The 17,896-nt window shown below is 45.8% G+C and overlaps 1 protein-coding gene across 8 annotated transcripts in view; it reads left to right on the forward strand.

The window, feature by feature from the left end:
• LOC111842290 (membrane-associated guanylate kinase, WW and PDZ domain-containing protein 1-like) overlaps positions 1–17,896 on the forward strand; it is a 112,024-nt gene that overhangs the window by 78,091 nt on the left and 16,037 nt on the right. For 7 of the 8 annotated variants that reach the window (XM_072712895.1, XM_072712892.1, XM_072712887.1 and 4 more), the window contains 9 exons: positions 2,584–2,666; positions 3,222–3,257; positions 4,745–4,802; positions 5,973–6,058; positions 6,916–7,035; positions 8,377–8,562; positions 8,686–9,309; positions 14,525–14,556; positions 15,951–16,230. In XM_072712895.1, the coding sequence (XP_072568996.1) occupies positions 2,584–2,666; positions 3,222–3,257; positions 4,745–4,802; positions 5,973–6,058; positions 6,916–7,035; positions 8,377–8,562; positions 8,686–9,309; positions 14,525–14,556; positions 15,951–16,230 (1,505 nt within the window). The remainder of the gene's footprint in view (positions 1–2,583; positions 2,667–3,221; positions 3,258–4,744; positions 4,803–5,972; positions 6,059–6,915; positions 7,036–8,376; positions 8,563–8,685; positions 9,310–14,524; positions 14,557–15,950; positions 16,231–17,896) is intronic. The other variant, XM_072712890.1, reaches the window with a different exon arrangement.

The following is a 17,896-nucleotide window of genomic DNA, read 5'->3' on the forward strand; positions in this document are numbered from 1 at the left end:
GGCACGTGGCAGGGGACACCCTGGACAGGGTGACGGTCCATCTCAGCACGTGGCAGGGGACACCCTGGACAGGGTGACGGTCCATCTCAGCACGTGGCAGGGGACACCCTGGACAGGGTGACGGTCCATCACAGCACGTGGCAGGGGACACCCTGGACAGGGTGACGGTCCATCTCAGCACATGGCAGGGGACACCCTGGACAGGGTGACGGTCCATCACAGCACATGGCAGGGGACACCCTGGACAGGGTGACGGTCCATCTCAGCACATGGCAGGGGACACCCTGGACAGGGTGACGGTCCATCACAGCACATGGCAGGGGACACCCTGGACAGGGTGACGGTCCATCTCAGCACATGGCAGGGGACACCCTGGACAGGGTGACGGTCCATCACAGGCACGTGGCATAGAGAGGTCTGCTTTATAGTGTATACACTGTCCTCACATTAAAGTACTATGTGTCGACTACATATATACATATACTGAAGTGTACATATGGTGGTTGTTAATTGGCTGTTTCCGGATAAAAACCCAATAAATTTCATACTTCGGTTGAAAGAATACTGGAAAACATGAATGGAAGTTAAGAGTATGGGGGACACTGCTGATACACATAGTATCTACTCAAAGATGGGGCATTTTGCTAAAACCAGTGCCCAGGAGATTACAGATTATTTCGCTTGATACAATAATTATAACATATTGTACAGTATAATATTTACAAAACTGTAAAACATGAAAATTTTAAATGAATTCCTTGAAAATCTTTTGATGTCAGCTTTTCTTCCAATAGCCTGTCGGTTCATTCTCGGAAAGGCTAGAAAGATGACAGAGAGATTGCCTTGTAATTCGTCTGAGAATGGACCAAAAATGCTGAATATTCTGTACTCAAAATACTGTATGCCAGATGTAGGTACAGAGAGTGAGTCTTACTGTCAAACCAGAGACTGGCAAAGATTATGAAGCCAGACAGTGTTCAATGAAAGACCTGTGGATGAATGGATGCATGCATACATGGATACTTTGTTGACCCAAAGGAAAATGCAGTAGCACAACACACACATTTAGACGGTGAAAAAGACACTTTGACATTAATAGATGGTAACAAAAAAAAATTATAATTAACATAACAGTGCAAGTATGTCAGCAAAAGTATTGCACGGAAATCCGTAGTAATGGTTCAGAAATAAATAGTACTGGGTACTGCACAGCATGTTGTACAGCAAAATAACGAATGTTCTGTGAATGTACTCTGGTCTATTCAGACAGTTGGTCATCCGCATTGCCATAGGGGGACTCTCCTGCAGGGTGACTCTGCCATAGGGGGACTCTGCCATAGGGGGACTCTCCCGCAGGGTGACTCTGCCATACAGTGTCTCTGCCATAGGGGGACTCTCCTGCAGGGTGACTCTGCCATAGGGGGACTCTGCCATAGGGGGACTCTCCCGCAGGGTGACTCTGCCATACAGTGTCTCTGCCATAGGGGGACTCTCCTGCAGGGTGACTCTGCCATAGGGGGACTCTCCTGCAGGGTGACTCTGCCATACAGTGTCTCTGCCATAGGGGGACTCTCCTGCAGGGTGACGCTGCCATAGGGGGACTCTCCTGCAGGGTGACTCTGCCATACAGTGTCTCTGCCATAGGGGGACTCTCCCACAGGGTGACTCTGCCATAGGGGGACTCTGCCATAGAGTGTCTCTGCCATAGAGGGACTCTCCTGCAGGGTGACGCTGCCATAGGGGGACTCTCCTGCAGGGTGACTCTGCCATACAGTGTCTCTGCCATAGGGGGACTCTCCCACAGGGTGACTCTGCCATAGGGGGACTCTGCCATAGAGTGTCTCTGCCATAGGGGGACTCTCCTGCAGGGTGACGCTGCCATAGGGGGACTCTCCCGCAGGGTGACTCTGCCATACAGTGACTCTGCCATAGGGGGACTCTCCCGCAGGGTGACTCTGCCATACAGTGTCTCTGCCATAGGGGGACTCTCCCGCAGGGTGACTCTGCCATAGGGGGACTCTCCTGCAGGGTGACGCTGCCATAGGGGGACTCTCCTGCAGGGTGACTCTGCCATACAGTGACGCTGCCATAGGGGGACTCTCCTGCAGGGTGACTCTGCCATACAGTGTCTCTGCCATAGGGGGACTCTCCCACAGGGTGACTCTGCCATACATTGTCTCTGCCACAGGGTGACTCTCCCACAGGGTGACTGTGCCATAGGGTGACTCTGCCATGGCAACGTATGTTGCAGCTGCTGGTAACAGATATCAGAAGATATAGTACTGAGACATATTCTGTTAAAATCTCCAGAGGACTTCTTGTTTTTGTCTTCTCGAGCAGCGCATCTGATTGCTCTGTAATTCTCATCTCAGCTATTCCTCTGAGAGCTGCATAAATGGGCAAAATACAAAACCAAAAGTAGCGCAAGCTGCACAATAAATAATAGGAGGTACCCAGGTGATACAGCTATCTCCAGGTGTGACTTCCACGAGCTGCACCTCATACATGCTCTTGCTTGTGTGACTCAGGAAATTGTCACATACCCCAAAGAATTGGTCACATATGCCTCTGTTATCTTTGCAGCCATAACACAAAGACGACATCCTGGATCGACCCCAGGTGCGTGGACAAGCTCCAGAAGCCGCTGGAAGAATGTGAAGATGACGGTAGGGCATGCTGTGCTTTTCGTTTTGATGTGTCACTATTTGGCAGTGCTTGGACACGTTTGCAGGCCGATGCAGTACACTCCTGTAACCCACAGATGGTACAATTGAGCTTTGACAGTCATATTTTTGAGTTTGTTTGACTAAAAACCCTATAAGAGTGATTGCATTCTCTGGCTGAAATACAAGTTCCTACACACAAATTTATTCCACACGGAAGAACCTTGTAAGAACCTTGTTTACTAATAATATCTATTTTTAAAACGGCAGCATCTATGCAAAATCTGTATATTTGAACCACATAAAATCCATGTATTTTGAAATTTGCCCCCTCTTGGATGAAATATCTCCATTAGGCACTCCTGTTGTCTGTCAGATGATTTCTTTGGGTGTTGATCCCTAATCAGTGACCAGTCCTTTATTAGCCTCCAACTGCATTTGATAAAATCAAAATGTAACCCAGCAAGGCCTCTCTCAGTTTTTTCACTTAATTCTGTATCTCCCTATTTCCTTTCTGCTCGTCCACCGCACACACCTGCAACCGCCTCCTTGGAGAAGAAGGGGTACACACTGAAGAGCCGGATAATGAGTTGGGTAGGGTCTTCTTCCCCTCTTTATAAGGGAGTGCCTCTTAATAGCCTTTTTTGAAAACCGTGATTTTCTCCTATTGACATTTCACTGGCTGTGTGACAGTGGGTGGTCCCAAATTTCTCTTTGATGCTTTTATCGTTGTTTCTTACTCTTTTAGAAATGGGTTCTTAGTCTCAATCTCCCATATTGGGGCATGTATTATTAATCTGAGGCCATCGTTTTTGGATGGTTTTTTGCACTTTAACGTTTATTAAATGTATAAATAATTAAGTAACATATTTATAAAGGAATGGCATTTTTATGAGGGCACATGGGAGATTAGTGTGGTCAAGTCTGGGTGATTTTTTTTTAATGACTCATACATGGAGCTGGTACATAGACTGGTTCGTGTTGCAGTAGAGAAGATCCAACATTCACTGGATTCCCAGACGTCCTGTCAGCCGTAAGCGTCCGGTCATATGGCCACGCGTCCCTCAGACAGATTAAACAAGAGCAGCCAAACAGTATTGATTGTGAAATTGGACCCATTGCAGACACTCTGTGGGGGTGGTGAGTGTTTTGATGTGTTTTTTAAGTCTCTACTGCACAGATTTTTATTTGTAGTATAAAAAAATGATCCATCCTGTTTTGTACAAGCTGGAGGCTCTCTGATATTGTTTAAATATAATTACTAATAAAAAATAATAATTATGACCTCCAAACTCCAAACTTTTTCTGTTTTCCTCATGTCAGCACTGTGCAGTAGAGGGTTAATCCTCAGGGACGCATTTTAAGGATGACTTCAGGTGAATTGCGTATCGGCTGTGGGAAATGTTAATGACAGAGAGAGATGTAAAGAGCTTATGCCAGCTGTGACACAAGATAAGACAGCAATGATAAAGCACTGCATCATTGTTTACAGTGCAAGCCCACCATAGACAATGAGTTGTCATAATGAAGCAGCTGCCATTTTCTCAAAGCTCTCTTCCAGTGTCCTTGCAGGAAGTCTGTTCACCTCTTTCTCCATTTTAGACACATAGATTAGCCCCCTGTTTTACAGACCCTCATAACACTCTCCTTTAACCCAAAACGTATAATAGTGATTTTTATTTGAGGTACAAACTGACTACACTAATTGTTTCTGATATAGTATAATACATGAATTCTTGTGCATTGCTCACTGAAATACTCCCTCGTAAGAAATGTTTTTTTAATGAAATAAAAAATTCTTTGATATTCGTATATGAGTTATCACTAAAGCTGAATTGGTGTTTAATAAAGTTTAGTGCCAATAATTATGGAAATACAAAAGAACATTCACATGTAATACACCCCATGGTTGATGGTTAACTGAAATTTTGAAATTATTGCAGCTTTGGAAATTCATAATTGTCAATTTTTTTTAATGTACTTTGTGCTACTACAGTGTGCTTATGCTGTAGGTTTATTTGCAGTATATTATACTGCTGGACTGGAGCAGTAATAATGTGGTATTTTCTTCTTTTTTCTAGAACTTCCTGCTGGATGGGAGAAAATTGATGATCCGGTTTATGGAGTATACTATGTGGAGTAAGTTTGTTTGGTTGGAGTGTACTATGTGGAGTAAGTTTGTTTGGTTGGAGTGTACTATGTGGAGTAAGTTTGTTTGGTTGGAGTGTACTATGTGGAGTAAGTTTGTTTGGTTGGAGTGTACTATGTGGAGTAAGTTTGTTTGTTTTTTTTTTTTTGTTTTTTTTTACTTTTGAAGGCTATCCATAATTTATTTTTGATGCCATATTGACAGGACAGACAATTAACGTTTTTCATTGTTGAAGGTGTACTTTGCTGCCAACTTCTTCTCAAGTTATTGTAAGAATACATGACACCTTCACTTTTCTTCACTTAACTTCTAACCACAGAATCTGGTCGGGTTCCTGGGGGGAGGGGGGGCGTAGCCTTTCCCAGGCTGCACAGAGCACCAGCTTGGGGTACAGCCTGGGTGGGCATGGAAACACACACACACATTCATATCTTTGTGGGGACCATCCATTCATTTCTATGGGAAAAACCCTAACCCCATCTATAACAACCTTAAGCCCTACCCAGCCCTAACCATAACCTTAAGTACCCAAACAAAATACAGATCTTCTGCCATTATTAGTTTTTTAAATTCCTACCAATGCTGTTTTGTAATTGTAGCTATTTTTTAGTTTTAAGAGATGAGCAGTAGGATGCCTGAAAATACATCATCAGATGGTTAAATGTGGGTTGGGTAAACACTAAAATATTTAGGGCAGTATTTACAGAGAAAGCAATCGGAGCAGTTTGACATTCAGAGTGCATGTAAGGGGCCTCTGCAGATGTGAGACATGGTGATGGGCATATTACTAAACACTGCAATCCAGTGAAGCCAAGCACAAACAGGGATCTAAGAAAAGCCCTCTTTTTCTTAAAATGTTTTTAAATGACACTACCGCAACTGTACTGGGAGGACAATGCAACATGCACACACGATTCCTGAAGAAGGGAGCTCGTTACTTTCCACTCGTCACTGAATTCTCGGCGGACTTTTAAGACCGGCCCTTAAAGCAATGATAAAATGCATATTTGACGTACTGTAGATATAATAACTGCAATCAAAGTGTCAGCAGTTACAAACGTGGGGGATCAAAACATTATCGCTCTGTCTTGATTGTCTTATGTGGAAGTGACATAAATGGTGTTTTATGGAGTTTCCAATGGAATCCTCTCACCTCTTAGCCACATTAATAGGAAGACGCAGTATGAGAATCCTGTCGCGGAGGCCAAGCGACAGAAGCAGCTCCAGCAGCAGCAGTCTGCGGAAGGTGAGCGCCGTCTTCACCGCTCCTTCCTAGTCAGGCCTTCATCACTTCTCTCTTTTCCCTTGTGTTTGATTGTCCTGCCAATTGTTGTTACGTAATCTTTGGATGAACCCTCATTAAAGATTTCTTTTTCTTTCAGTGGCTTTTACAAGCTTTGCATTGCCAGTATTTGTAAGTGTAATGTCTGCGTCAGTGTAGAAGTTGAGCAGAAGTGTTTCATCACACCATTTTTTTTTTAAACTATGCCATACGGCTGTAGATACAGCGACTCTTTGAATGTTCAGCCAGCTAACTAATTTGAACAGTTAAAGCCAAATTATGGCTGGGGCAGTGGGACCTAAAGGCTGGAGCTTCCTAATTTGCAGTCATTGCTTACGTGCGCATTAATCAGCCATGTGCCACTTGATTTTGTGAGCAGAATAATTTTGTGCGTGCCTTCCGCGTGACTATACGGTTTCTGTATGGGCTCAGCAATAGTATCTATGGTAGTGTTTGTCCACATATGTTCATATGCTTGTGTGTGTGTGTGTGTGTGTGTGTGTGTGTGGTTTATATTACATTGTGGAGACCAAATGTCCCCCACAATGTAATAAAACCTGCTATTCTGACATTTTGGGGACCATTTTCCAGGTCCCCAGAAAGATCTGTGAATGCAATCAAAATCAAAAAAAAGCCAAAAGTCTTATATTTTGTTTGATTACTTATGTGGAGTAGGGGTTAAGGTCGTTATGTTGGGATTAGAGTTTTCCCCATAGGAATGAATGGAGAGTCCCCACAAAGATATAATTACAAACGTCTGTGTGTGTGTGTGTGTTTTCTGGCATCAGACGCACAAGGAAATATTTCTCTTCCCTCTTCAGAATGGATGGAGGAGCACTCAGCAGCTGGGGTACCCCTTGCCAGCTATGCCAACAACCACCTGGAGACGTATCGGGACCCTCAGACTGGCCCTGCAGTGCCACTCCCGCAGGGGCCCAAACGTGAGTGGTTTTCTTGGTGAATGCCACTGTGGCACAGGACCAGAAAGCACAGTGTAAGAACAGGTGGCCAATAGGAGTCGAGGAAAATGCAGTGGGGGCGGAGCTTTAGAAGGTCTCACTTAAGTATCAGCTGATCCTCCATCTTCAGTACACATTTTATTCTGTCATTAAACTTTCATAAAGACTGATTTACTGTGACTGGTAGTGTATTGTACTGCTGGATTTACTAGTAGCTATGTCAGAGATAGAGAATATGTTCTAAACATATTCTCTATACCACAAAGCAGGGAAAATCACACACCTAGTATTGCATAAGCATGTGTTTGGCTGGGTTGAATGCATGTGGTGACTGAAGGACCAAAACAATGCCGGGGCAGCCTGCATAAAACATACCTTCTGTCATGTTCTTGAACAAGGCAGTTAACCTGAAGAGCCTTAGTTATGTGTCCTAGTTTAGGAACAGAAAAGCACTTATGGCGTTCGCTTATTATGTTCAGCCTCTGCTGTACAGTTTGATAGCACAGCATTAAATCATCTTTATGATGATTTAAAAATCAACCCTTGTGCAAAATGTACCCTCTCTGGCTTACATGGGCGTTATGATGCCCTTTATATTTGATGACCTGCTTCTCTCATGCAGTCATAACTCAAAGTGCTGTTTGAGTCCAATCAGAGAAACATAGTGTGTTTCTGCATTATCTGTGCAAGAGTGATTCTGAGAACCAGCATGACTGACAGATTCAGTTCCTGGTTAATACTCTCTTAATGGGTACAGGTAGAAATATCCTGTCAGTTGCACAATATCAGAATTAGACAAGAAAATGGGCAAGCCATGGCATGCAACCACTTAGGAAGATAGTAAGACAGAGTAATACATTGTTTTAAAGCAAATCCTCTGTGATGCTTTATCTTGTCATTCTTGTGTGGTGAGAGAGTGACAGCGTGCCCTCTGCCTGACCTTCGCAAGTCGTGACTTTAGTGCATAGGTTCAGCTTTCTTGCTGCTTATTTTTGGAAATGCTTTTGTTCTTAGAGTCTTTTACCCCAAGTGACAGAAATGAATACCTCCCGCCTTCCTTTCCATATTCAGAAAGATCTTGTCTGTTTACCCCAGATTTAGCACTATAGGGAGTATTTGGATCTTATTTGAATTTTTGATCTTTGTGAATGCTAATTGGGTGACTAATGCCGTTAGTCTTTTACGCGCTTTCAATATCAACTAATGTTTAACTTGACCTAACAGCTGTATTAACAAAAATGTTTTCCTTCAGTGATGTTAATTCATTGAGGTTAGGCTTATTCCTGGTATCATAAACAGTTATGCTTTTGTGACCCATTCCAGGAGGAAAGCCGTTCTTCACCCGGAACCCTTCTGAGCTTAAAGGGACATTTATTCACACCAAACTGAAGAAGAGTCGCCGGGGATTTGGGTTCACCGTGGTCGGGGGAGACGAGCCCGATGAGTTCCTGCAGATTAAGAGTCTGGTTCTGGATGGCCCAGCAGCTCTGGATGGGAAGATGGAGACAGGTGGGTTCCAACAGTTTCTATGGCAATAAGGAAACACAGGCAGATTTTTGTTTAATTATTAGCTGTCTGGTGTCACGGAGCTTCTCCTTTACCTCATAAAAGCCATCCTCTGCTTTCTTGCAGGGGATGTGATTGTGAGCGTGAATGACACCTGCGTCTTGGGGTACACGCATGCCCAAGTGGTGAAGATCTTCCAGTCCATTCCCATCAGCTCCATGGTGGACCTTGAATTGTGCCGCGGCTACCCTTTGCCCTTCGACCCCGATGACCCCAACACCAGCCTGGTCACCTCTGTGGCGATCCTGGACAAAGAGCCCATCATTGTCAATGGGCAGGAGAGCTACGACCCACCATCTAACCACGGTGGACAAGCTGCCAACAGCGTAGGTGGAGCAAAGGAGCACCGGCCTTATAGCCCATCAGCGGAGGTGGCCTCTGACGGCTCCTCCCCCTACCCCAATGACGTGGTGACGCTCGCCTCCTCCATCGCCACGCAGCCCGAACTCATCACCGTGCACATGGAGAAGGGCGACAAGGGCTTCGGCTTCACCATTGCCGACAGCCCATCTGGGGGCGGCCAGAGGGTCAAGCAGATCGTCGACTACCCCCGCTGCCGGGGCCTGAAGGAGGGGGACATTTTGGTGGAAGTGAACAAGAGGAATGTCCAGAGCATGACTCACAACCAAGTGGTGGACCTGCTGAGCAAGTGTCCCAGAGGAAGTGAGGTCACCATGCTGGTGCAGAGAGGTATGTACTGGGCTGGTAGAATTAATATGTGATGAGGGTTTGAACGTTCTCAAGATTATCCCACCTCATAATTAGCATTTAGAACGGCTTGGCTGAGCCAATCCTATCCATTTAGTAAGTATCTATTACTTTTGGTCCCATACTTTCTGTTCCTCTGGATGGTAGGTGGATCAAGTGAATGGGCATAGATGAAGGGGAGACGGCGAGGCAGTGTAGTTATCACGCTGGTACAGAGTAAACAAGTGAGAACGAGAACTGAATGAACAAATGACTAAGGAAGACCGGCTGGTGCAGAAAGCTGGACACGGATGAGTTTACGAGTGAGCTGTGGCAGATGATGGCTGCCATATTGCCTGGTTTGTACACACTTCTTGTTCTGTCTGCTGGCCCTTATTTTTTCCTCCTTGTCATGAGTTTGTGGGGGTGTGCTTGGAGCATGACTTCATCTGTACCAGCGTCCTCTGCTTGTGTCTTTGCGATATTGTTGAGTGGGTAACTGACGCAGTGGGCAATTTTTTGACATTTGAATCCAAGAAGTGCCATTTAGCAGAAAAAGGAGATTCTGAGTCACAATGCTTTAGGACAAATGCTGTAAGCATGCACAGTTTAACTGTTTTACTTGCACTGCTTCCCACGTTGGTGTTGAATTAAAGTTTGGGTTTAAAAAATGAGTAATATTACATATGTGTCATTTAGTCACAGGTTATATCTGTAGTGGTGGAGCAGAGATTTGCTCCTGAATAGCAGGTATATTGCAAGTGTTTGAATTGTATTACTGCTGCCATTAGCCTCTGGAACATTATGAATACTCTGTAGAATATGCTGTAATCTTAATAGTCATGAAATTATGATTGATCACAATTATTAGAATTTGTTATAAATTCACCCACTGGCCACATTGCTTGGTAGAACTGCTTTTGTGTCCATAATGGAGGTGCTGCAGAGAATGTGGACATTTTTTTTGAGTTTCCTGCATGTCAGGCTGACACTGGTCTTTTAAACGTGTTATTGTGTTTTATTTTGCACAGTGAGCAGTAGCTTTCTCGATCCCCTCCTTATTGCCAACATCTGTTATACCGTTGAGAACTCCTGGAGAGTTTAGTTGATGGCAGACAGCTGCCCACGTTGAAAAAGGTCCCTTCACAGCTGCGCTTTGTTATAATGGGTATGTTGACCAATCATGCAGATTATTAGCGGTTCATTAGCAGAAGGCACATGTCCCGCTGGGCGGTTTTCCACAGCGACATCAGCACAACAGCAGCCGTCTTCGCCTCGTGAAAAAACTGAGCGTGCGTAAAGCGAAAGGTCAGAGGGCAATCAGTGCCATGTGTCCTGTCTCCACTCTTCGTCGATCGATGATGGCTGATTTGGGCCAGTTGGAGAGCCCTGTATTATGCGTCCAGGAGAAACTCAAAGGTCAACAAAAAAAATGTGCAGGCAAGGCATCAGAATATTCAAGTAAGCATTAGACCGAAAGACATAATGGTAGAATTAAGAATTAAAGGAAACTAAAATTTTAGATATAATCAGTCATTTTATTTGTCTGTTCTAATTTTAGTGGGAATTGTTACTGATGATAAAAAAAGTAATAAAAGCATTTTTTTGGCTTTGCAACTTTAGACACCATTTGCAAAGTTATACAATCATCAAAAATTGTAAAAAGATTAGTGGCATGAAAATGTTTATTTAATACTTCCTGTGTTTTTGGCAAAACATATATCCAGACACACAGATTTACTCTTCATCTGTTTCCAGAGCTGGATAGATCTGCTGCAGCAAATCAATTTAAGCACTTGGCTCAAAGGTACAACTTAAGAGCCCCTCCAGCAAAATAGAAATTTACTGGTCACATGTCCAGTTTCTGAAACATCATAAATCCTGTTACTGAGCTTATGGTTCATTTGCAAATAGCTACTGTCCAATTAAAAATTAACTGTATCAAAACAGTATCCAGAGAAAGATTCATGGCATTGTAGGGCATGACTGATAAACATATTTATTACATTTAGGGGAAAGGAATTTTTGTTTGGTATTTAGTCTCACAGGAAAAAAAAGAGTACTAATAGATTTCAGTCAGTACTTCCCACTAACGTGAAGGCTGCAGTGTACTGTACTCTATCAACAGTGTACTAGGGTTCTGAATCAGTTTTATTATTATTATTATTATTTATTTTATTATAACATTTTCGACAGCCACCAAGTTTTAAAAGCAATGGGGGAATCTGGGAGTGTGTTATGCATCCGTGGACGGCTACATTAGTGGGGGGTGCGTGTGTTCTACCGACCTCCACCCCTCTGAAGGCCTGCGATGAGATTTCCTGCTCTCTACTTCCACCCCAGCGCCCTGTCCTGCACGCTGCACGTCTGCCTGCTGTGCCCAGAGCTGAGTGACAGCCGTGTGCTGAGCCCTGGGCTGTCTAGCACAAGGTCTGCGTTGTGTTCCAGCTGCTTCCTATCGAGATGGACGCTTGCACAATGTTGCATCACACTGTGGCTGTCCCGAGGGGAAGTGATCAGGGCTGTCCCATATCTCACTCCTTGTTACCTAAATCTGAAATATCCAGCCAGTTTGCCCCATAAGAATTAATCAAGAATAAGTACGAAATTACAAATAGATAGAACATAATGATATCCCTGTGAAATTTCTCTTTCTTGAAGTCCAGAGTGGATGGCACTATTGGCATGTGTACAAGTTGTACGTGTGTACAAATGACATGCTGATGCTGGTCGGATCACAAGCTGATCAGAAGAGAGCGGCTGTCCGCTCACTGTGTCCCTGTGACAGATGGCGCGGCCGGTTGGGAGCGGCTCTTTCGAGGCTGACGGTGACAGAGGGCCAACCCCCCGCCGTACATGATAATCGGGCCACTAAAAGCTCCTGATTAAAGGCTGCTGGGCGTGACACGATTCCGGCGAGCTCGGGAAGCGCCTCGCCGAGGCAACAGGCTCGCGGCTAATCTTCAGTCGCCGTGGGAGTGAAATGGAGGCGGCCGTGTAAGACAAAAGCCGTCTCCGCTGCCGCTCCTCTCGCATATATCCCCTCTCTGTTTAAATCACACCGGCTTTCAGGGGAAGAGACAGTGTTGGCGTTCACGGTTAATTAACCGTACATTTTGGGGTTTCGGTTTTTAATCCCTCTAGCTGGCATTCGCGGGCATTCAGCTGAGGTAATACCAAGTGGCTGCATTGCTCCGTCTTGGATTATTGAGCAGGGGCTGCCGTTATTATTTATAGAGCATTTCATCCACAGGACGTACAGAAACCTGCTATATGTTAGGATGAGTGCATAAAAGGGCAGGACTGAGGAGGGACGTGCTATTCTGTTCACGCTCCATTTGAAATGGGAAGCGGCGTATTGTTATAGTGGCGCTTTAATTATGGCGAATCGTCAGCGCGATCCGGTGTCCAGCTCCCCTGCTGGATGGCGTGTCTGAAATTCAAGAGTAAGTGAAGCATACAGCAGGACCTACATATGACCAGGTCATTTCATAAGGAGATGGTGTCAGTATCATATCAATCGATGCATGAATATTATTCCAATCAGCATAGTTGACCAATAAATGACATAACATTTTGTAAAAAATCATAAAATAAAAAAAGATCTGCTGCACATGCATCTCAGTTATTTTTAGCAATTAAAAATAACCTAGCATGGAAAAAAGAGAAATTCAGCTCTGTCCTCATTAGTAAGAACCTAAATCAATTATAAATCATGTAGGCTGGGAGGGGGTTGTGCAATTGCAGGAAATTTTTAGCACATCATAACGTCTGAGACTGGCAGACCACAGTGCTTGAGCTGATTTACAGCAGACCCATAACTTATGGTTTTTTAGCTGAACATCTCGTGACAGAGCTGGGGTGGATGGCAGGGTTCAGTGGGGCTACGTTTGGAGCCATTAGGCTGGCTACCGCAACGGCATAAAGTATCGAGCGGTTTGCTGTGTTTATTTTCTCATTGTTCATTCAGGACAGTTACGGCAAGGAATCACAGATCGCTAAATTATGGTGAGGCAGTCTCGGCGGCGCGGTAATCACTTTAAAGATCAGCAAAGACTGTAAGCTGTCCTGCTGATTTGTCTGTCGTCTACATGGAGACGGAGATGTATGTGCTTGCATATTTTTTGTGGAAGTTTCTTTGTGGAAGTAAATGTAAGAGTTTGACACCAGTGTGACACACACCCCCCCCCCCCCTTCTTGTGAGCTCACCAGCAATCGGAATATTTTTCTGTGTTCTGCTGATGTTGGACATCTCTGTAACAATGTATCTACTTATATAGTGTATATATATATATATATACACACACACACACACACACACACACACATATGAAAGAGAGCAAGAAGAGAGCAGAACGTCCCCCACAATGTGATAAAAACCTGTTACTTTGATGCTGTGGGGACTTCCTGTTTGTTATGTACAAGGGGAAACTCAATTTTATAAAACATCTGTGACTGCAATCAAAAAACTAAAAATGCCAGAAGTCTTGTATTTTATTTGGTTACTTATGGTTAAGGTCAGGGCTGGGTACAGGGCTTAAGGTCGTCATGTTGGGATTAGAGTTTTCCACATAGAAATGAATGGAGTGTCCCCACAAAGATATAATTACAAACCTGTGTGTGTGTATAACTGTCTATATTTGTGTGGGAGTTGTGGGGGAGGGGAATGGTGCTAACTACCCACTGTGAAGGGAGGGGAATGGAGCGTGAGTGAGTGAGTGTGTGTGTGAGAGAGAGAGAGAGAGAGAGAGAGAGAGAGATGGAAGGAGAGAGACGGAGGGAGGGGGAAGAGAGAGGGGGCGAGCTGTCTCTGAATGCACACAGCCTTCACCGGCGAGCTGCTGGGGGCTCCACTGTTTAGAAGATGGTTTCAGTGCGGGGAGAGCTGACTGTTGCTGTTAACGTGATGTTTCGCCTGCTGGACTCGTTCTCTATGGGTAATAGCTTAGATTTCTGATCTCACACATTGCCTGCCTTCGCTGCTGGGGGTGGGGGGTGAGGTGGGTCGGCCCGCCGGGGCTTCCTGATGCTGATAGATCCCCTTGTAACCCCACCCTACTGCCTTCCCAGCATCACAATCCCGCTCCCCCCCCCCCCCCCAATCCCGGCGCCAGCCAGGCCCCGCGCTCCCAGCCGCCGTCTCCTGGCCGTCGTGCTGATATGGGGAAGCTGGTCTCCCACACCGGTGACTGACTCTCTCTTTGATGGTGCTTTACAGGAGCCGTGCCTGTGAAGAGGAGCCCAAAGCTGGTGAGTCTCCATGTTCCTTCTTGATCGGGGTCCGTTCTTCTGTCCTTGTAGACTGTGTCTAGATTTATTGGAGATCAGTTTGTAGAAGTAGCAGAAAGCCATAGAGATGGGTCCTGTTGCATGCTCGAAGAACTGCGGGCCGGTCAGAGAGTGTGAGGGCTGGGGGGGGGGGGCTGTTCATCATCGGGACCCTGTAGACGTCCCTCAGTTGAAGCACTTTAGGAGCGTGTTTCTGTCAGATGTTATATGATTTTAGTCAAGACTGAAACAGGAGCATCACTCTCCCGCACGCTTGAGGTGCCTAGGAGTACCGATCTGTGACGTCAGGACTTCAGGTGGGTCCTGGGCTCACATCTTCCCCTTGATGCAGAGGAGAGCATAGAGGGAGCTAAGGATGAGCCAGCTTCTTATCATTTTCTGAGCCGTCAGGTGATGAAGGGAGGGGAGGGACACCAAGGCACAGTGACCCTGTCATCTCCAGTCGGTCCCTGCTGGGGACAGTCATGTTTCGCTGTCACAGGGATGTCACTTTGGATCTATGTCTTTGTCAGTGGCTGGTAGTAATTTCACCTCAGGTAAAGTATTCTTAGTATGTGCACAATGTGTTCTTGTATGCAGTTGGTGAATGTTATTTTAATACTTTTTTCAAGTGTTTGTTCTTATGAAGGTATATGCAAGTGTTTTTAAAAGCCACCCGTTTCCCCTTGATTGTGCCAAGTTTCTGTGGTGTATGGGCTTTAGTGTTACTTTAAAGGTAGAGGTCGGTGATGCAGTCTGACAACGACTCAAAAATGTCTGCAGAATGAATATCCAGATGTGTTTCTATCCAATAGAATAATGAATTTTAATGAATTTTATTTTCTTATATGTGAAGCATATTTGATGCTTTTCATACACATTTGCCACAGTATATTGAGGAAAATACGAATTTTAAACCTTCTTTCATAAACACATTCAGCTTTACAAAGCTGAGCTCTCCGTGCACCATTAAGAAGCAGATATGTCACTTTTAGTCAAACGCTCTTGGTCTTTTGTACTAGGACTCAATTCGCTTTCTGCCAGGAAGGTTAATAACAGAAAACGCCGCTGCACAGACGTAGATGCACTCGGACAAAGGCCCCTTTCGGCTGATTCCCCGTGTCACGGCTGACTTTGATTGGCCCGCTGGTTTGAAGTGAGCTGTAGCTGCGCACACTTCTGAAGGGAGCAGGCGGCACAAACAAAAGCAGCGTTTGCAGCGATGACCTTGTGTGGTTTCTTCTCCCTTTTCACACTCCCACTGTTGCTGTTGCTCCTTCTTTTTTCTCTCTTTCCTTGATGTTAACCCCCTCCTTCCACACTCATGCTTTTCCTCCCCCGCTCCCTCTCGTCTTCTCCTTTATCTGGCCATGCAGCAGCGACTGGAGAGGAAGGACAGCCAGGGCAGCTCCCAGCACAGCGTATGCAGCAATCGCAGCGCCCACACCGATTCCCCTGGACGCCCCGCTGCCGTGCCGAGCGAGGCCGCTCCCGCCGGAGCCACCGCACCTGCCGCCGGCCCTCCGCCCCTCCCTCCACCCCCCACCCAGCCGCTGCCAGGACTGCCCCCACAGGACCCCGGAGACACCACTGTCCAGAAGAAACCGGACCCCTTCAAGATCTGGGCACAGTCCAGGAGCATGTATGAAAGCAGGCGTGAGTACGCACCTCTTCACGTACATGGCGACCCACGCCAGGCAGCGCAGTGTGCACAGTCTGGGCGGAAAAGCCTCGGCGGGTGGGGGGGGGGTGGGTTTGCTGGCAGCCTGCCGTGCATTTTTAATTGCTGAACCAAAATTGGCTGAGGAGTTTTCAGGCTCTTCCAGCTATAAATCAACAGCTCCTATTTCCGACATAAAGACGGCCAGTGTCAGCGAGGAAAACATTGCTTTGCGAGAGGGTTGCCCAAGTCTCATCAAAAAAATACATTTATTTGGGCAGCTAAAGAGGATGATTTGGATCAAATTACAAAATGAGGTTTCTTTACAAGTCCGAAGGCACCAAGGCGTTGTGCTTTGCGATTGCAGTTTGGGGAAACAAGTGGCCTTCTCCTCCTGTTCCACGCTGAACACACTTAGTTGTTGGGAACAAATAAGTGATATTTTGAAGTTTGTGTTTTTTGAGGTTTGGGGAAAGATTACTCATGACATCCTCTGTCAGACAGCCATCAAGGGCCGGATGGGGTGGCAGGATTCAGGTGTGCTTTCATAATTCTTCCTGCTAGTTCACGTTCACAACCACGCTTCTATTATTCATGCCTGAGGGCGAAGACGGTCTCCACTAGCTGTACCATGAAAGATACATGGAGCAAAGAGAAGGAGGAAGCAGAACTGCCAGTGATAGTGAAGGGAGCCTTCACTGAGTCTGGGGTGAAGACTTGGAGGAGAGAGGGGTGGAATTTGCTATTGTGTCTGATGTATTTAAGAAAGAAACAATAATGAAATTGAAGTCTTGACCAGTTGAAAGGCAGTGTTTCTATAGTCCTTGCGCAGATGGGAATCTTTTCCCCCTACCAAGCCCTGAAGTGTGTTAATGGGGTGGATTCTGTTAGCTATGTCGACCCCAGAATCAGAGTGTTTTTCCTTGGTTACCCCCAGTTAGTGGCACAGAGCCACAGTGGAAGATAATTACATTTCGGTAGAAATGTAGGTCTGCCGCCATTAAAATATGAAACCTTGGTCTGAGCATGCTGGGTCGTTTAAAGCTAGTGTAAGATGATCGGTATTTCTTGCCGCAACAACCCCCTAAGGAGCCGGCTGTTGTTTGTGCGGATACGGCCAGTGCGGGGATGGATGAGGCCGGGTAGCTGAAGTGCTGGGATGCACAGTGACGATCGTTTGGTTAGCGGGAGGGGCCGTGGGGACGGCAGGATGGAAATAGGGCTGGCGACGGGACAGAGCCATTAGCTACGCTCATCTCCACTGTAGTAGCCATTTTGTCCATTGCAGGGGAAATGGTACGCTCCATTGGCTTGGCCAGACTGGCTGCCAAGCCGTCTCTTCCTCCCACCAGGGCTAGACATAAGCCGCGGCACCGCGGCCAATGGCCGTCGTGCCTTTCAAAATTGGCCGCACGCCTCCTCAAAATTGAAGTACCTTACGGCCAAGATTGGCCTGCCTTTAATGTTTGTCTGGCCGTATGCGCCCTTTTTACCGAAAGTAACGTTCATTACACAAAAGACTTGCGCACGACACGGTCCACTTTACCTCGTCAATAATCGATGCATCTGTACTGAACCCGAACCCAACCTTCGATACGAGAAACGAGGTCGACCCGCACATCTCGTAATTCCCTACTACTGAATGAACCGCAATGAATTCTG

This window comes from Paramormyrops kingsleyae, chromosome 6 (genome assembly GCF_048594095.1).
Source record: "Paramormyrops kingsleyae isolate MSU_618 chromosome 6, PKINGS_0.4, whole genome shotgun sequence".
In the NCBI taxonomy this organism is placed as follows: domain Eukaryota; kingdom Metazoa; phylum Chordata; class Actinopteri; order Osteoglossiformes; family Mormyridae; genus Paramormyrops; species Paramormyrops kingsleyae.